Source organism: Rutilus rutilus (assembly GCF_951802725.1).
Source record: "Rutilus rutilus genome assembly, chromosome: 6".
Classification (NCBI taxonomy): domain Eukaryota; kingdom Metazoa; phylum Chordata; class Actinopteri; order Cypriniformes; family Leuciscidae; genus Rutilus; species Rutilus rutilus.
This window is the reverse complement of record NC_140214.1, coordinates 29143125-29164033: the sequence shown is the minus strand read 5'-3', so window position 1 is coordinate 29164033 and position 20909 is coordinate 29143125. Positions and strand designations below refer to the sequence as shown.

The 20909-nt window shown below is 41.1% G+C and overlaps 1 protein-coding gene across 1 annotated transcript; it reads left to right on the top strand.

The window, feature by feature from the left end:
• The first annotated feature begins 729 nt into the window (after nt 1–729).
• LOC311292733 (structural maintenance of chromosomes protein 6-like) lies at nt 730–16347 on the top strand. The gene is made up of 9 exons (XM_084412526.1): nt 730–768; nt 12078–12256; nt 12568–12769; nt 13025–13139; nt 13223–13383; nt 14525–14628; nt 14747–14976; nt 15193–15237; nt 15475–16347. Exons 2-9 carry the CDS (start codon nt 12136–12138, stop codon nt 15607–15609), a joined length of 1113 nt encoding a protein of 370 aa, XP_084268652.1. The 5' UTR covers nt 730–768; nt 12078–12135; the 3' UTR covers nt 15610–16347.
• The last annotated feature ends 4562 nt before the right edge of the window (nt 16348–20909 follow it).

Genomic DNA, 20909 nt, shown 5'->3' with positions numbered 1-20909 from the left:
AGAATCTATAGGCTGGTGGAGAATGATGATGACAATGCATGTCTTTGTTGGTATCAAGAAATAACTCTTCTGATTTAATTTAAACAAATCAATATCTGCAGGCTGCATGATCCCATGCCGTTCAACGGATTGATTTAAAATAAAATATGGTCAATGGCGTCATCTAGTGGCGAGCAGCTTACTTTGTTAAATGTGTCAATGTCCATACGTTTTATCAGTTCATTTTTACCAGTTATATTATATTATATTATATTATATTATATTATATTATATTATATTATATTATATTATATTATATTATATTATATTATATTATATTAGTAGTTTTCAGCTCATTGTTTTATGTGTTGTGTAATTTAATCATCAAATGATAATAATACTCTCTATAATACTCGTTTTAAAGAAGCAGTCTTTAAAGTCTTTTTAATGTTTGATAAAGAGGTTGCTATAAAAGTCAGCTCCAGTTCCAGTGCAAACAAACTTTATGAATAGACAGCACACGACTGCCAAATGCAATAAAAACATTAAAATAAATAGAAAATGTGAGCTCTCTGTTGGGTAATTATAAGAATCGCTCTTAAATTGGGCATTTGAACATAATTTATACAGATAATATTAAAATTATTAAAAAAAATTTAAAAAAAGTGGTATAATATATAAATATGGTCATCCACCAATCGCTTGGCTGTTATCTGATTGGTGGGCACAAGACGGAAGCGATCTGACGCAGGCTTCAAAGCGCGCGCGGAGGAGCAGGAGGAATATCTGGTATGTGTCGTCCGTTTCACACACTTGACATATTTACTTACATATATTTAAAATAAGTACCTTAAAAACGCACACACATTTCACCGTGATATAACGTTAATTGTTAGTTATTTATAAAATGTAAGCAACGATGTAAATGCCAGTCACACATGGCTAAGTTTGATGTATTAAAGTTTCCGAACTTGGCTCTAATAATGTCACAAGTTTCGTTTTCATGTTTTGATTTAATTTGACTTTACGTTACATTTCATTGTGAGTTCAAAGTGTCTGTTAGTATAATAATGTTACATGTATGTGTTCAACCTTCTTCCGTACGAAAGAGGAGAATGGTTTTCTGTGGTGCACACAGTGATGGCATCAGTTATGTCACATTTCCTTTAGTGGTTTTACTGTCTTGATTTCTGTGATCGTGATTAATCTGGTCTCTGTATGGCCAGAACCGCTCAGTGACAAATCAAAACTAGCCCAAAACCAGTTTAATGTCCAATCAAAGCTAGACCAATGCCAAAACATGCCCCATTTTCAGCTTTCCTTATTTGTCGAATATACTGTTGCCTACAATGCAATAACTGCATTAAACATCTTTAAACTGCACTACACATACACTATTTTACCTGTAAATGTGCCATGTTGTAATCAGAACTTACGGTATACAAATGATATCCATCCTACATGTTCTGACTTGCCTGTTGGTCAAAGATTCGTAAAAGGATAGCCTATAGTTCACCCAGACATGAAAATTGTCATCAGTTTATTTAACCTCATGCTGTTCCAAACCCATGAGACTTTTGTTCATCTTCGGAACCCAAGTGAAGATCTTTCTAATGAAATCCTAGAGCTTTCTGTCCCTCCATTAGCCATGTTTCCATCCACTTGTTTTTATGTGAATTTTGGGATATTGGATAATAAATTGCTGAAGATGCGAATAAAGTTTAAAAAAAAATTGCCTATAAAACTTATGCGCTTATTTGACGCGGATCTTTTTTTTTTTTTATCTGATAAGAAGACATGCGCTGTAACTACGATGGAAACACATTTACCGAATAAATCCAAGCCAAAAAATAAAACCTTGACTTTGCCTCAACAGACATGCACATAAACTATGATAATTGTTAATGATAAATGATAATACATAAGTTTCTGTATTATAAATATAAAATATCATGATTTCTTTAACACTATAGCCTATGTAAAGGAATTTCCTCTATCCTGACTATCTAACTTTAACCTGACTATCTAAAATAAAACTGTTGCGTCTACTGTCGACACAGAGCGTCTACTAATCGACACTTAATAAAAAATAAAACTGTTGCGTCTACTCATCCCAGTAAGGGCTAGCGCAAAATGCGGCATCGGCATCTCGAAGCGGCACTTCCGGCGGCATCTCCAGCTGCCACCAGTGAGCGGCATGTCCAGCGGCCAAATGCGGGAGCGGCATCTCCAGCGGCCACCAGTGAGCGGCACTTCCGGCGGCATCTCCAGCGGCCATCAGTCAATTATGATTTTAACATGATAAAAAAAATCTGAGATTGCAAGTATTCTGATTATTTATAATAGTCCAACATAACATGTATGTGGCAGATTTAATGCACCAAGGAAAATTATTAAATAGCATATTCCTTATTAATTATAATATAAAAGACACATTTATTAAAAACATGTTGTTCAGTTGTAGGCTACAGTAGGCCTACAACAGATATGTTTTTAATAAATGTGTACTAGTACTAGGCTACTAATATTGTTAATATTTATAATATTATTATTATTAATAATAATAATAATAGTATATTGATTAGTTGAATCTAGCTCATATAGCCTATGTTTGTAAAGACGATTTAATTTGAAGAATAACAAATGTTAAATAAAATTACAATTAGGATATATTTTGGTGTTTCTAATTAATTAGCTACAGTTCTCTATGTAAAAACCTTTAAAATTAGTAATTATAATTTTTCACATGAATAGCCTAGGCTACATGATGTTCAGTTAGCCTACTTTTTTATGAAAAAATTGGATTTAATAATTTCCTCTGCGCAGAAACATAACTAATTAATCAGAAAGTGGTATCATCACGCTTAGGCCTAGGCTACTTTGGCAGCAGCCACAGCTGGACAATAAAATAATTAATAAAGTTAATAAAATAAAAAATATTGATTGCTGGAGATGCTGCTGCACCGGAAAGTCCTGCCTGCTGAAGATGCCGCTCACTGATGGCCGCTGGAGATGCCGCTCACTGATGCCGCTGGAGATGCCGCACACTGATGGCCGCTGGAGATGCCACTGGAGATGCCGCTCACTGATGCCGCTGGAGATGCCGCTCACTGATGCCGCTGGAGATGCCGCACACTGATGGCCGCTGGAGATGCCGCACACTGATGGCCGCTGGAGATGCCGCTCACTGATGGCCGCTGGAGATGCCGCACACTGATGGCCGCTGGAGATGCCGCACACTGATGGCCGCTGGAGATGCCACTGGAGATGCCGCTCACTGATGCCGCTGGAGATGCCGCTCACTGATGCCGCTGGAGATGCCGCACACTGATGGCCGCTGGAGATGCCGCTCACTGATGCCGCTGGAGATGCCGCACACTGATGGCCGCTGGAGATGCCGCTGGAGATGCCGCACACTGATGGCCGCTGGAGATGCCGCACACTGATGGCCGCTGGAGATGCCGCACACTGATGGCCGCTGGAGATGCCGCTCACTGATGGCCGCTGGAGATGCCGCACACTGATGGCCGCTGGAGATGCCGCTGGAGATGCCGCACACTGATGGCCGCTGGAGATGCCGCACACTGATGGCCGCTGGAGATGCCACTGGAGATGCCGCTCACTGATGCCGCTGGAGATGCCGCTCACTGATGCCGCTGGAGATGCCGCACACTGATGGCCGCTGGAGATGCCGCTCACTGATGCCGCTGGAGATGCCGCTGGAGATGCCGCACACTGATGGCCGCTGGAGATGCCGCTCACTGATGGCATCTCCAGCGGGCTGGACTTTCCGGTGCAGCGGCATCTCCAGCAATCAATATTTTTTATTTTATTAACTGCATTTTAACTAAATAACATTATGTAGCTACCACAGAGTAGCATATAGCTATATCATGTGTAAGCATATCCTTTGTAAATAAAGTTTTGAGTTTCTGATTCTCCGTTAGGCCTACATCAGAGAAATCTGCAATTGTTCTGAGTAGCCTATTGATACAGGCTATGTAACGTTTTAAGTTTCCAGCAAGAAGTGTCAATATCACTTTTATGTTTCAGAAAATGCTGTTTATTAAATATTAATTTGAAATGTCATTAAATATGATATAAACGGTTATTCCGTTAATACAGAAATGAGTTCAGTTAATACAGAAATGAGTTTCTGATGTGCTGCACAATTCTGATATTAATTCAAAAAAGCTGTAGGCCTACAAAGCTGAAATTGCGGCGGCATCTCCAACAGCCAGCTGTCGCTCCAGCCGCATCTCGTAGCGGCATCTCCAGCAGCCAATACTTTGTCCAGCTGTGGCTGCTGCCAAAGTAGGCCTATAGAGAACTGTAGCTAATTAATTAGAAACACACCAAAATATATCCTAATTGTAATTTTATTTAACATTTGTTATTCTTCAAATTAAATTGTCTTTACAAACATAGGCTATATGAGCTAGATTCAACTAATCAATATACTATTATTATTATTATTATTAATAATAATAATAATAATATAAATATTAACAATATTAGTAGCCTAGTACACATTTATTAAAAACATATCTGTTGTAGGCCTACTGTAGCCTACATCTGAACAACGTGTTTTTAATAAATGTGTCTTTTATATTATAATTAATAAGGAATATGCTATTTAATCATTTTCCTTGGTGTATTAAATCTGCCACATACATGTTATGTTGGACTATTATAAATAATCAGAATACTTGCAATCTCTGATTTTTTTTATCATGTTAAAATCATAATTGACTGATGGCCGCTGGAGATGCCGCCGGAAGTGCCGCTCACTGGTGGCCGCTGGAGATGCCGCTCCCGCATTTGGCCGCTGGACATGCCGCTCACTGGTGGCAGCTGGAGATGCCGCCGGAAGTGCCGCTTCGAGATGCAGAGCGTCTACAATCGACACTTAATAACCTTTATACTCTAGCTCTTGCGTCTTCAGTCGACATCTGGCCGAGTTTCTTACTCTAACTTACTTGATTCCCTAAACTGACCTGCTGCGCAGCAGAAATTAACAGACAGACTTTCAGCAAATGTCCTTTAAATGCTTTAATAACGGCCGGGAGAGTCTTCGAGCAGTTCTCAGAGAAACTCTCCCAAGAAGAATCAAGGCCGGAGGATCTCAGACAAATTCCATTGAGACATCCCACCGTAAAACACATATAGGCTACAACAGTTTTTATAGTATAGAGGTATGACATAATGTCAGGCTGCATTACATAATTTCCCCACTATTTGATTGGTTCTTCATATGCAAACCCCTCTGTTACTAGGTAAAGCAAACTCTGATCTTGCGGTGACTTCATCTGTAATCACAAGATTCTAACAGACTGTCTAGTTTCATTTCCCAAAACTAAGTTATTTTTACATACATACGCACATAGTCAAAGACACAAGTTTTCCATTGGTTTCGTACAGTACATCCTATTCCATTGTTAGATGTTAAATAAGGTTAGATGTTAGAAACATGGTTAGTTTAATATACAGTTTAAAATTTCTATGACACCTACTACCGGAATTCCATAACTAGGCCTACTAGAACGACCATAGCAGTCATTCTGACTGTTCATACTTTGACGTTCATATGGGATATATGGCCGTAGGCTACTGAACGTCATTGTCGTCATGTCATATCTACATTTGAACCTTCTCTTTAAGTTTTCCAATGAAGTTTTTAATGAAGCGCCTTTAAAACGCGCACAAAAGAAAGATTGCCCCGACAGGTGCGGAAAATGTGAGGAAAGTTTTGCGTCAAAAAATTTTTTTTTCCACCGCACAAAAAAGTTAGGAAACGTCAAAGCTTCATACGGTTTAGTACAGCCCCGTTTGTAAATAAGTTAAATAATCAATACAAAATCTACAATCCATAATAATAAGGTAATAATAAAGATCAGGACACAACATTTAAATTCAAATGAATGTGAAAATGTATTTTCCAGCCTAATTGATAAATATTTTCTTTGTACAATAAAAACAAATCTTGTGATACAATAACTTATAAAATACAATAACAAAAACACTATATACATTTGAATAGGCTATACATTGTAAAAACTTTCATGGACACGTATGCAGCACAATACAGTAGGCTACACGCAAAAACAGGCTAAGAAAAAACATGAACATTAGCTAAACAAGAAAACGAACTGCTTTAGAACGATTAGTTGCTCATTTGAACGGCGCAAACACCCCGCATCATTCACTGACGCTTACGCACAGTCCACACAGGTAAACACCGCCTTTCGCGTGCAGCTCCCACACACTACTTTGTGACATTTGGCACATGTCTCCTTGTTGTTGTTTTTTTTTTTTTTTTTTTTTTAGTTCCTCCTTACTTGGCACTGCCTTCTTCTCTCCATCTGCTGCTGCTCCTGCTCTCAATGGCGGGAAATGTAGCGGGCTTATGATACCAATGTGTGCGGTCAAAATGACCGCAATGGCTAGTCAGGACTGTTTTGTGTTTTGTGATTTTAATAAAAATAACAGTGTCAGCCTAAAATATACACATATTTAGGAAAAGTCAGAGTCCTACAGCCACATTTATTTTATTTTAACAAAGTTATTACACTGTAAAATTTAAAAACGGTCAAAATGACTGCCTTGGTAGTTTAAGGAAAATCACGATTTTATATAAAAAAAAAATATGTTGGTTTTACAATTTTGCAAGTGACAGCTGTAGGCTACAGCTAAACTAATTTCTCTATTTTAAAAATGTAGTCTTACAAGGTAACGAAATATAAAAGAAAAAAGAGTGACAGGCCATTTAGATGAACATCTTTATTATTTTATCTTTGTTATTAAAACCAAGAACAAAGATGCACATTCCAAATACAATATATCCTATTATTATAGGGAAACACATTTTTCACAAATGTTTTATGGGATATTCCTATTTTTGCACACAAGTTAAATTTGTAACTTTAGGCAGGCATAGATTCAGAGGCATAAGGTAGCCTACTGTAAGTATTACATACAACAATAATAAAACAATGCATTGATTTTCCTTTAACTCTGTAATATAGGCTACTAGGCCTCAACGATTTTGGAAAATAATCTAATTGCGATTTAGTTTTACCAATATTGCGATTGCGATTTAATATGCAATTATTTTTTAAGCTCTTTATCTTTTCTATTATTCAACAAAAACAAGCAATAAATCATTGTAAAATAGGGAAGGGAATCTTTAGGCACCTCATGAGCCGATCAAATTTTTTTTTTCTTTAATTGATCTTATTAATAAAACTTAAAATATTTAATTACATAATTATAAGTAGGCCTACTTATAATAATTACACATTAAAAAACTAATTACATGTTTATAATTTTAACAAATATAGCTTCAAAACAAATACCAAAGAGGGGAAAAAATAGTACAAGCAATAAACAAAGAGTTTCAGTTGGCTATTTAAGAGGCTGTCTGAACGTTTTCATCTCTTTTGAAACTAAGATGTGGTTTGTCCTGTCTGTTTAATAACTTAATAACTGACTGTGTTACGTTAATTTCGCGTCATAAAAGCATTTTGAGATGCAAGTACATTTAACCACGTAGACGGAGTCTATCACAGCCGCATGCTCAAGCGCTCTTTGCAAAGCGCGCTTGAGTATTTGAAAACGAAAGCAGCTTCTGTCGGTGATTTTCATATTTTTAATATATAAGCCAACTGATGTATGACATATGATGCCTTCGTAGAACATTAGTAAGTAAAATACCGGCGGGCGAGACCGCGCACTACAAAAGTAACATCACGCGGTCTGCGCGTTTCTCATATCTTTTGCAATGAAGCCCGCGAATGTCCTTGTAATTCGCTTCAACTTTTCCGAACTTTATTAAAAGATTATTTCTCGTAAGGTTCGAGTGGTGTCGTGTGTGTGTGTGTGTGTGTGTGTGTGTGTGAGACAGAGGAATTAGAAGCAAGCAGAATACGTTGTTTATAAAGCACATGTAGCGTCATCACGTATCTGTGTTTAAAACTAAGCTCAGACATAAATCTGAAATTATCTTAATCGATACAGAATCGTTGGAGAGAATCTATAACACAATATCACATAAATTAAACATAAACTGTTATTTCTTGTAGCCAGGCCATGCGTAGCGTGCCAAGTTGATGCTTCATCTGCAATACAGACTGGTTTACTCTCGCGTGTCACGTGACCAGACTGTAATCGCAGCTTTGCGGCCTTGAAATATCTGGGAAATTGAACATTTTCATGTCTGGAAAAGTCACACCATTTACATGTTTTTACAAGTTTTTTATAGACTTATTAATATATAAAAGTCTAAAAAATTCATGGATATTTCTATAACAAAATATGTAAATGGTGTAGGCCTAAATGTAATTTTTTTAATTTTTTTACAATCCAAGAGCAATGGTAGTTAAATAGTGGTATTGAAATGTACTCGGTTACTAACGTAACCTCGGTTCTCTCTAGAAGAGGAAACGAGTATTGCGTAAGTTGCTTACGCTACGGGTAAAGTCATATTTTCTCGAGATATTAAAGCCCAAAATTATCCTTAATTTTTTATTTATTGTCAACGTGTTGCAGCAGCTAGCAGACCTAGAGCGGGCTAACTAGCGTGCTCATTGGCTGCTCTGCGGTAACTGCAGCAGCCTACCACTGAGCCCCGCGTGACGTCACGCTTCGCGCCCCCACACGTCATAGCCTGCCAGAATGGGCGTGGCTTAGCGTATAAAAGGACGGGCTCGGGAGCTGCTTACCTGGTTTTAATCGACTGAAGCGACACCAGCTCGAGGCGCGTGCACGGCAGGTTACGCAATACTCGTTCCCTCTTCTAGAGAGAACCGAGGTTACGTTAGTAACCGAGTACGTTCTCTTACGAGAGGTTCTCTCGTATTGCGTAAGTTGCTTACGCTACGGGAACCCCTTGTCAACGCCATGCGCGCCAAGCATCAATCACATAAGGTCCTTGAGCTAGGATTAATGTGAGAGTAGCCTGAGCGCGAACGAATCTGAGCAGAACATACTCGTAACTTTAGACTGACAAAAGTCTAGCCTGCAGGGCAGGAACTTCTAGGTTATAAAACCTAACAAATGTAGTAGGGGGAGGCCCAGCCCGCCGTGCCTCTAGTGGAATGAGTCCTTACGCCCAAGGGTCACTGCAGGTCTTTAGACGCATATGCTGCGGCGATAGCGTCCACAATCCACCTGGACAGACTCTGTTTCGAGGTGGCGAGGCCCTTGGCGCGCCCACCGAACAAAACGAAGAACTCTTGAAGGAAACAAAGCACCCCAGAGACCCCACAGGTTTGTGGGTCTAGGTTTTTGTCGGCGCACCAGCTAGTAAACACAGACCATTTAGACGCGTAGAGCCTTCTCGTAGAAGGAGCTCTAGACTGCGTGATCGTGTTCACAACCCCTTCTTGCAGGACAACGGGTATCCGTTGATTATCCATGCATGCAGAGACCAGCGCTCTGGATGAGGATGCCAAATCGAGCCGCCTTCTTGAGAGAGGAGATCCCTTCTCACCGGAATCGGCCATGGGGCTAAGTCCGTCAGCCGCATCAGCTCCGGGAACCAAATTTGGTTCTCCCATCGTGGGGCTATGAGGAGCACCGAGTGGCCAGTCTCCCTGATTCTCCTGGTTACCTGTGGTAACAGCGAGATTGGGGGAAAAGCGTACAGTGGGCAGCTGGGCCATGCTTGGGCCAGCGTGTCCTCGTTCTTCGAAAAGAACATTGGGCAATGAGCGTTGTCTTTTGACGCAAATAGGTCGACTTTCGCTTTGCCGAAAAGGCGCCACAGCAGCTGGACTGTTTGAGAATTCAGGGACCATTCTCCCGGAGGAACGTTGTCCCTGGACAGTCTGTCTGGACCATCGTTCAGGCGACCAGGCACATGCTCTCAGGCACATGCTCTCCCTGCTCAGGCACATGCTCTCCCTGCTCTCAGCGAGAGCAGGGAGTGCTGAGCCCAAACGAGGAGGCGTTCCGCCAGAGCATTGAGATTTCTGGATCTGATACCGCCCTGGCGGTTCACGTAGGCCACCACTGACATATTGTCCGTGCGAACCAGTACATGGTGGCCCCGCAGGCATGGGTGGAAGTGCCTCAGCGCATTCTCCAGACAGTTTATGTGAAGGCACTTTTCCCGCTTAGCCACGCCCATTCGACGTCACGCAGGGCTCAGTGGTAGGCTGCTGCAGATGCTGCAGAGCAGCCAATGAGCGCGCTAGTTAGGCTTCAATATCTCGAGAAAAGATGACTCAATATCTCAATATCTTTTTGGCTTCAATATCTCGAGAAAAGATGACTTTACCCGTAGCGTAAGCAACTTATGCAATACGAGAGAACCTCTCTATAGAGTGCCAGCCCACTTTTTCAGCAGCCTTAGTTCTGGAAATATTTTTCCCAAAGGGATTCTATAAAAGTCTGTGTTTAAGAGTTATTAGACATAACATATAATACATATGAGAAAAACACAGCATTGCAAATTTTTATTTAAAGCAAATTTTTAAATTGAACAAAAAGACAAAGGTACAAGACTGTACTTTGTGGCTTTATTGAGGGAAAGAACATTCAGTCCCATGAACAATCTCATGACGCATCGCAAATGACATAATCGCATTAAAAACAATGGAGAAATATAAATCTTTTTATTCACAGATGTTGATTATATAGAAACAATTTATTTTACATTGATTGCAAAACATGTATATTATGCATACATGTAACAAGTAGTTTGAGAGTGTAGGAACTCTACGTCATTCGTAGAGCTTCATGGAAGTGAGTGGGTGCAGTGTTTCTGCTATATTCATTCTGCCATGGTGGTCCGCCACACCAAAAATCACCCCACCACGGCTGCAGCTTCTCAGTGAGGTCCGATTATTGTCCGATGGGGTTATTGTTAAGCCCCACTAAAGGCATAAAAAAACATTGTAAAGTACCATAAAGTTTTCGTGCACTATATTCCAAGACTTCGTTCGATCATAATGTGAGGTAAAAATGAATATTTAAGTCGTTAAGTTAAAGTGAATGGAAACTCATCTCTCCTCAGTCATTCTCCATTCAGCATTCAGACACTCTCTCCAAGATCAATGTTCCCATTATTATACTTTATTTGTAGATAAAGGTCTATGGTTTGCATAAAATGACTTTATCTTGCTGGAGTTTATTGCGCTTTCTAAATCATATTCCTTTCTCCCGGGTGTCTGTTAGATTACAGCACTGGAGTAGAGAGCACTATCAATTGTCCTTCATGCTAAACTTCATGTAACTGAAATTTAAAACAGTTAAAAGAAAAGGCTCAATAAACTGTTGCATAGATATAATACACTAAGCACCAAATATCTCTTCACTTTGTGGTTTGAACTTTTCAATGCGAAGCGCTTCACGCTGTAACTTCAACTGCTTAAAGTGCATCATTCTGCGCATAATCGCTTTGCCGCTCTAAATTGGAGCATATCATATATTATATCATATTTAAACACCTGGGCAATTCACCTAAGGGAATATCACTCATGGGCGACGCCCCCTCCCCATGGGCCTGCCAACACAGCTGGAAAAATCCTAGAGGAAACACTGGGGTGCTAAAAAGTTATTTTGGTGTTGCTTCTCTGATTGGTGGACATTTCTCTGCAAAATAATGGGTTATGTCGTTTTTCACAAGGAATTCTGCTTTCATATGATTCTAAAAACAAAAAAAGCTGAAATAAAGCAGGCCGATAGCTTCAACAGAACCATAATACCATATTTTAACAACCTCATAGCTCACAGTAAGTCTGTTTTTAAAGGTTATCATTATTCGTTATCGTTCAAAATCATTTCCCCTATGGAGAAAATGAATGGGATTTTTACTCTTGGAACCTGACTGTGGCTTTCTATTACTGACACTGACCATGGGAACTCTTTGTACAGACAATCCCTGCAGAGTTTCTTGCTTTTATTGAAATTCTGACCACATAATTCATAATGAAACATGTATTAAATTTGGGTGCGGGGAAAAGGGTCAAATTGAAGCATTTCTAAAAAAAAATATGTGGGCTCCACTGGATCTTGAACAAATGCTTCTTTTTGTTTCTAGTCTAGTTATTTTGTCTGTTGACTTATCTCACTTTTCATTTCTTGTCATTCTGTAGCCGTGAAAAGCAGGACCTGCAGCATTCGATAGATTCTAAGCAACGTGGCCTGGCTGCTATGGAAAACAGTCGAAATAACCAAATTTGTCGTTTTGGAGAGCACATGCCAGCACTGCTGAGGGCTATAGATGAGGCTGACCGCCGGGGTCAGTTCAGGAGGAAACCTGTTGGACCACTCGGTAAGTATCCTGAACTTTACAGCTTGGACAAGCTACTTCTCTCTCATTTATTTCAGGATGTAGTTTAGCTCTTAAGCCCAGAGTATACTTCAGTTTACGCATACTCATGCCGATGCCCATGTTGACACGCGCTTATGTGAAATGATCAAAATATACCGCAACTCTAGTTTAAATGAGTATAAAGGCAGTTTTATTGATCATAACTTTTGGAGAGAAAAAGCACAAATACTAGACAATGATGAAACTCACACACACCATCAAATGGAGTATACTTTGAAAAGGAATGTCGTATGGAATTCTTTTGTTTCTAGGATCCTGCATCCGACTTCGGGATCCAGAGCTGGGTCTTGCAGTGGAGAGCTGTCTGAAGTTTCTGATGTTAGCTTTCTGTTGCGATAACTACGCTGACGAGAGAGAGTTACAGAAAATCATGAGTCGCTGCTTACCGTCTGGCAGAAGACCTCAGATCATCATCACCACATTTACTGACACGCTCTACAATGTCGGCAGCAGGTAGCTGAAGATCACCTGACCTGCAAACTTATTTAGCATTGGTTACCACTGTTTTCTGTTATTCGTCTTTTTCTGCAAAGAGTTTTGCCTAAATCTCATAATAAACACATTATGAGGGTGCATGTAAATGTAGTCACTGTCGGGTTGGTTTCATCTCATGCTGGTTTTTAGCCAGTACTAGTTTGTCCTTCAAGTACAAAAGGAAACTTGTCTGATTGTGAAGATGGATGAAATATATTTTTCATTTGTTTTCAGGGCTGTCAATCACCCTGAATACCCATCAGTCCTCCAGGCACTTGACATTGAGAATCCAGTTGTGGCCAACTGCCTGATCGACATGAGGGGAATCGAAACCATTCTGCTCATCAAGGTGAGACTGGGAGGAGGACCACGAGCATTTTACTGCTTTTCCACGTCCTGTGAAGTGAAGGACTCTGTTCATCTTTTCCACAGAACTCTAAAGATGCGAGAAGGGTCATGATGAGTGGACATCCACCACGCAATTGCAGGGAGGCTTTCACACAAGAAGGGGACCAGGTCTTCTATAAGAGTTACTACTCCTGCGAGCAGAACAGAGCGCTCTACCTCAGCAAAGATGTCGAAGAGGAAATCAGGTTTGAAAACGTTCAACTCATTTTTGAGATACATGGCTAAAACATATATGGTTATCCTAGTCTTTGATCTTTAAAAATCCCTAACTTTAAATGAAAATTTCTACATGTAACATGTAACTAAACCGCAGGGCGATACCCACAACTGTGTATTGATGAGATTTTTACATTTTCATATCAAAATTTGGAGAGAAAAGCCCTGTTCATACAAAGGAAGATGGCTATAACGATCTTTCTAAAAAAAACTTTCTAAATGAAAAAGAATAGTCCACTCCATAATGATAACAGCACACAGAAACAATTAAATTGATTAAATTGACACATTAAATTGATCAAGTGACAGTAAAGACATTTATAATGTTATAAATTACATTTTAAATAATACATTTTCTTTCTGTTCATCAAAGAATCCTGAGAAAATATATCAAGGTTTCACACAATTATTATTATTATTATTAATTATAATTATTATTCACACAATAATCTGTATAACACCCCTAACTATTTCAAATTGTCTAGATTTCCTCAGTTGGATATTACTTCATCAGGCCAAAAAAAAAAAAAAAGGCTTGTATTTTCTTGATTCATCACACAATACCACTGATTTCTTAGTTCTACTATAGAAAATACCGCGTTTTTAGTCGTTTTCGTGGATCCATGTGAACGGGGGTCATTTTGACAACGTTGCCACCTGTTTGCGGAATACGCAAAAGTAAACTTTTACATTTCTAGTACATCGTTGTTGTGTAAACTTACCCAATTTTGTATTTCCTCTGTGAGAATATTGCAAGTTTTATGGCCGGTCAGGTGCTCGGTAAAAATTCTGCGTAATTTACTTCCATTGTCTTGTACCTTTCACCACAATAAGCAGCATAATGTAAATTACTATTAATTAGGAAAAAACTGTTGATGATACGTGTTACACGTGTACATTGGACCAGTCAGAAAACTCCATAATCAGTTATCATAAGGTTTAGATGTTGATGATTTATTGTTTTATTTGAGAATACCACGATGGTGATCAGTGACTGCTTTAGTTGGGCTCTTGATAAGGTATAACTGTTCTTTTAAAAAAATACAATATGTGGCATTTTGTAATTGTGTTCTGTATTTTGTGTTGATTAAAACTGAGGACGTTCCAAAGGGGACAGGGCACACCTGCGACACAACGACCACCAAGAGCGCGCCTGGCAAGAATAAGAATGGGTTTGATTCAAAATGCGAATGACACAATATATACGCCAAGGCGTAAGTGCATATTTTAAAGTAAAATTTCACATTACTTGTACATGACAAGATTGTTTTAAAGGTGCAGTAAAGTTCTTTCTCATGTTCTGCCTAAACTTTTTTTCACCCCTGTTTACAGCTGGAACAACACAAAAACTATTGGTTGTCCCACATTCCATGTCTGAGAGGGAATTTGTGGGAAGAATAAGGAAGGAATTTCCAGAAGTGCGGCAGTGTGAATTCACACTCTGCAGATTAAATCGCCACAGACAGATTATCCCTTTAATCCTCCCCACAGTTTGTCCCGCAACCATAATGTCCTGCCAGGAACTCAGGATCTCACCTTCTGCTGTGTACATAAGACCGAGGGTATGATTCTATACGCATGTTTTTTCAGCTGCTTTTATAATGTGCATTGTGCACAAGTGTCAACATGACCAATCAGTTTTGAGAATTTCCATTCTGATCTGAGAAATGCTCAAAGGCAACGGTGAAAAACTGTAGTTGATCATTTATATGTGATTAAATGACACTTCTTCAGCAAGTAATTTGTTTTGATAGAATATATTTTTGTTACTTTTTCAGGTTCTGGAACCAGCTGGAGATGAAGATGTAGTGCGAGATGACAATGTATTTATTTTTATTTTTTTTGATATTTAAAGGAAACTTTTGTTCAGCAAGTAATACTGTGCACTGTAAACTGTTTTCTAAGAATAGCTTCTGGAGATTTTCACAAGATGAATTTTGAGTGTTTAAGCTTTCGAGTGACCTAATTTATTATGATTGAAAATGTGATTGGAGAAAAATGGCCCTAATATATATGTATAAGTATGTAACATACATGTAATGAATGTGTTATCATTTCAGGAAATGCGAACAAATACGGACATGTCGTCGACTGGATTGTCGCCTGCCATTTCACCCCCACGGCCCGCTGTAAGAACTGATTTTCCTGCTAAGACCAAAAAAAAAGCCATAAAACGCACCCTGGACAAAAGATAGCAAAGACAGAGCACAGGACATTGTCCTGTCCAAACGTTTCTTCTTCCTTATCTCTGCATCCCCCTCTCCTTCCTCCCTTCCTCTTCTCGAGAGTCAAGTCACCAAAAGTTCACTAGGAATGTCTATATATCACATATGATGTATCTTGTGAATCTATTGTTTTTCCTTTTCATGTTTGGTATCATTTTAAGTGTCTCAGTGCGATTGGTAAAATGGTCTTAATTTCATTGCAGTCATTGGTTTAATGAGAAAGATTGAGAACTTAGGAGAATCCTGTTCTCCTCTCTGGGTGATGACTCTTCAAGATATCTCCCGAAACCAGATGCTACCCCCTGGGGTACATGAATTGACCCAAAAATATTGGTACAACCCTTTTGTTCTGGTCTGGGTATTTAAGGGTAGGTGACAGAGCAGTCTTTGGGACCCTTTAACCAGGATCATCCCCCATACAGTGCTGTTTCAGTGTTCACACACCACTGTGTGTCTCTGTCAGGAATGCATTGCTTACTTTTAGAGTCATCTTTGAGTAACTGATGTTATGTATTTATTATTTCTGAATTGGCTTTTAATCATTTACTTGTGTAACTGGCATGGTACATTTTTACCTGACAAATAAATACGTATTCTGATGTTTTCTGAAATCATTATTTTAGTAGATTAGTCAGCCCTGTTGGTGGCTCAGGACTCGGCTGCCAGACTGTTTAAAAGTTGATTTTAAATAAATGCATTGTTGATTTGAATTCCGCTTCTGGGTCCTCTCTGTTGCAGAACCTGACAGTGCATAGGTTACTTTAAGAAACCTTGATATACCCAAGTGCTAAAAAAATTATTATAAATAAAATGCATCAAGATTTAAATTAATACATTAGTTGTAAATTAAATATCTTTAAATACTAATACAAAAAGAAAATAATACATTGACTTGGGTATATAGGCCTATTATTTGCTCTAACGTTCACGCAAAAACGGTCATTCTGACTGTCTGACGGCCTGAGCACAACAGAGATATACACATTGTCACGTGTCTGTTCTGTCTTGTGCTGCACATGGGTGTTTGTTGTTTTGTGCCATGTGCTCTCCTGTCTATTGTCTAGCCCCTCCCATCTTGTTATCTGATTATTGGTTAATTTGTCCCACCTGTCTGTCTCGTTACCCTCCTTTGTTGTTCCCCTATTTAGCCTCCTTGTGATTGTAGTCTTGTGCTGGTTCGTTGTCCGAGTTACCTGTCTTTGATGTTCCTGTCTGTTGATTATCTGAGTTCTGAGTTTTCTGTATTTTTGTCTGTGTTTGTTAATTAAATCTCCTCTGCACTTGAATCCTCGTCTCTCGCTCACTCGCCCCGTGACAGAACGAACCAGCCAAAATGTGGATTCAGCGGAGCGAGATTTTTTCTTCAGAGGAGGAGAAGGGAAATTCCATTTCCCTATTTGAATATTTCTCCAGATGTGTTCAGAGAACTTTGGAGGAGGAGAGCACCATGTCAGACGGTGATCAGATCGGAGGAGGTGGTCCGGTGGTCCGGAGACGGAGGAGGAGAAGGAAGACCTCCTCTGTGACTATTCCGGTGGTCCCAGTTCCGGTGGTCCCAGTTCCGGTGGTCCCAGTTCCGGTGGTCCCGAGTCCGGTGGTCCCAATTCCGGTGGTCTCAAGACACAGGAGGATGAGAAGGGTTCCCTCCATAATTGTTCCGGTGGTCCCAGTTCCGGTGGTGCCTGCCGAGCCTGTGTCTTCGGACAAGATGGCCGCCGCCGAGTCTGTTCACGTCACGTCTGCCGGGCCTGTGTCTTCGGACAAGATGGCCGCTACAGAGACTGTTCACGTCACGCCTGCCGAGCCTGTGTCTTCGGACAAGATGGCCGCCGCCGAGCCTGTTCACGTCACGCCTGCCGAGCCTGTGTCTTCGGACAAGATGGCCGCCGCCGCGAGTGTTCACGTCACGTCTGCCGAGCCTGTGTCCCCTGACAAGATGGCCGCCGCCGAGAGTGTCCACGTCACACCTGTCGAGCCTGTGTCCTCTGACAAGATGGCCGCCGTCGAGCCTGTGTCTGTTCCTGTTCCTGAGCCGGTGGTGTCTGTTCCTGTTCCTGAGCCGGTGGTGTCTGTTCCTGTTCCTGAGCCGGTGGTGTCTGTTCCTGTTCCTGTTCCTGAGCCTGAGCCAGTGTCTGTTCCTGAGCCGGAGCCAGTGTCTGTTCCTGTGTCTGTGTCTTTGTCTGTGTCTTTGTCTGTGTCTTTGTCTGTGTCTTTGTCTGTGTCTTTGTCTGTGTCTTTGTCTGTGTCTGTGTCTTTGTCTGTGTCTTTGTCTGTGTCTTTGTCTGTGTCTTTGTCTGTGTCTGTGTCTGTGTCTGTGTCTGTGTCTTTGTCTGTGTCTTTGTCTGTGTCTTTGTCTGTGTCTTTGTCTGTGTCTTTGTCTGTGTCTTTGTCTGTGTCTTTGTCTGTGTCTTTGTCTGTGTCTTTGTCTGTTCCAGTGCCTGAGCCTGTGGTGCCAGTTCCAGTGCCTGAGCCTGTGGTGCCAGTTCCAGTGCCTGAGCCTGTGGTGCCAGTTCCAGTGCCTGAGCCTGTGGTGCCAGTTCCAGTGCCTGAGCCTGTGGTGCCAGTTCCAGTGCCTGAGCCTGTGGTGCCAGTTCCAGTGCCTGAGCCTGTGGTGCCAGTTCCAGTGTCTGAGCCAGTGGTGCCAGTTCCAGTTCCTGAGCCGTTGGCGTCTGTTCCAGTTCCTGCGCCGTGGCCGCCCGAGGGAAAGTCTCCGCCCTGGCCGCCCGAAGGAAAGTCTCCGCCCTGGCCGCCCGAGGGAAAGTCTCCGCCCTGGCCGCCCGAGGGAAAGTCTCCGCCCTGGCCGCCCGAGGGAAAGTCTCCGCCCTGGCCGCCCGAGGGAAAGTCTCCGCCCTGGCCGCCCGAGGGAAAGTCTCCGCCCTGGCCGCCCGAGGGAAAGTCTCCGCCCTGGCCGCCCGAGGGAAAGTCTCCGCCCTGGCCGCCCGAGGGAAAGTCTCCGCCCTGGCCGCCCGAGGGAAAGTCTCCGCCCTGGCCGCCCGAGGGAAAGTCTCCGCCCTGGCCGCCGGATGGACTGTTCGCTTCGCCCCGGCCGCCCGACGGTCTGTTCGCTTCGCCCCGGCCGCCCGACGGACTGTTCGCTTCGCCCCGGCCACCCGACGTACTGCTTGTTTCGCCCCGGCCACCAGATGGACTGTTTGCTTCGCCCTGTTCCCCCGATGTACTGTCTGTGTCACCCTGGCCCCTTTGAGTCTGTTACCCCCTGTTTCTGTTTCCCTTCTTGGACCTGGCCCCCCGTCCCTCCCGTCCCTCCCGTCCCGCCCTGGTCTGTCCCTCCCGTCCCTAGTGGAGCGTCTGGTAGCCGCTCCTTAAGGAGGGGGTAATGTCACGTGTCTGTTCTGTCTTGTGCTGCACATGGGTGTTTGTTGTTTTGTGCCATGTGCTCTCCTGTCTATTGTCTAGCCCCTCCCATCTTGTTATCTGATTATTGGTTAATTTGTCCCACCTGTCTGTCTCGTTACCCTCCTTTGTTGTTCCCCTATTTAGCCTCCTTGTGATTGTAGTCTTGTGCTGGTTCGTTGTCCGAGTTACCTGTCTTTGATGTTCCTGTCTGTTGATTATCTGAGTTCTGAGTTTTCTGTATTTTTGTCTGTGTTTGTTAATTAAATCTCCTCTGCACTTGAATCCTCGTCTCTCGCTCACTCGCCCCGTGACACACATACTCTTGTTCTGAGGTTTATACTGTAGCCTTGTGCCTGAAAAAGGAAAGAAGGAGGAAGTACCTGTAAGTGCATAAATAACTTGACTTAATTTACTCATCTACCTAGTATTTTCTGACTGCAATATGAGTGACAGGAGTCCGGAAAGGCCCCGAAGTGATACAGAGGGCGGTGTTGTGCTTTTCCTTTTTATTTTTGATGAATGAGACATGTATTGAGTTCATTGTTTTGAGGGCACAGGGTGACATGCGTTCCCTATATAAACGGAGTCTTCAACACAATAGAGTATTTTTCCCTGAAAAAAAAAAAAACAATAATTAAAGGGAGAAATAGACCTTGATGAAGTTCTATCAGTGGCAAAGATGACTTACTGTTAAATTTTTTTTTTCCCAAAATAATTGAAATAAAACTCTCAAGGCACTAATCTATTTGTCTTGTCTTTTATTAAACACTATGTTGGTCCAAGTGCACTACTGGAGGTCATCATCAGATTGCACTCCTCCACCACAGGGGTCCTCTGCTTTCTGATGGGGGCAGTGATGTGTAATACGCACATGTAACAATAATGTCGCAGATGCAACCCTCAGACTTTTCACACACTGAAATCTTTCCATTTCAATGCATGCCCTTGTCCTGGCTATAGAGTTGCATCGTAACGGGTTTGGGTTTGGGTTAGGGAATGGCGTCATAAAATAAATGTATGTTATACAGTGAGCTTGACATTTATATTTTCCCTTACCACATTCAGATAATGTGCATGAATGTGGCTCTCTGGAAATTCTTGAGTCATGCACAGATCCTGGCTATTTTGCTTCCACATTTGTAATATGACACATAAGTTACACACCATCTGAGAGATTTTAGTCAGTCAACTGCATACGTTTTTATTCCATTTCTTTATTAATTTGATTTAATATTACTAATCTGGAATTTTAAGAATCCTAATAGTAACTTGCCTGCACATGTACTCTGTGAACCCCCTTTGGTTCACAAAATCCCCTTCACTGGGGCCTGGTGGGGCCTTGATGGAGATGTGTGTCTATGGCACTTTAGGGAAGCCTAAGTCGTACTTATTGCCATGGTTATGATAGCATGATCTTCATTAACAATTATAAAGTACCTGCTTTCAACCTTATTGGTGTGTCCTTTAATTGCATCCTGGTTTAAACCAAAAATATATATTCTAACCATTGCTGTTATAACTTAGTGATCATATAATTTTTTACAGTGTAAATGGCCTGAACAAGGTTGAAGGCACAGAAGAGAATCTATAGGCTGGTGGAGAATGATGATGACAATGCATGTCTTTGTTGGTATCAAGAAATAACACTTCTGATTTAATTTAAACAAATCAATATCTGCAGGCTGCACGTTAAATGATCCCATGCCGTTTAACGATTGATTTAAAATAAAATATGGTCAATGGCGTCATCTAGTGGCGAGCAGCTTAAATTTGAGCATTTGCCAAACACTTTGTTAAATGTGTCAATGTCCATACATTTTATCAGTTCATTTTTACCAGTTTAATTATTATATTATATTATATTATATTATATAATATTATATTATATTATATTATATTATATTATATTATAT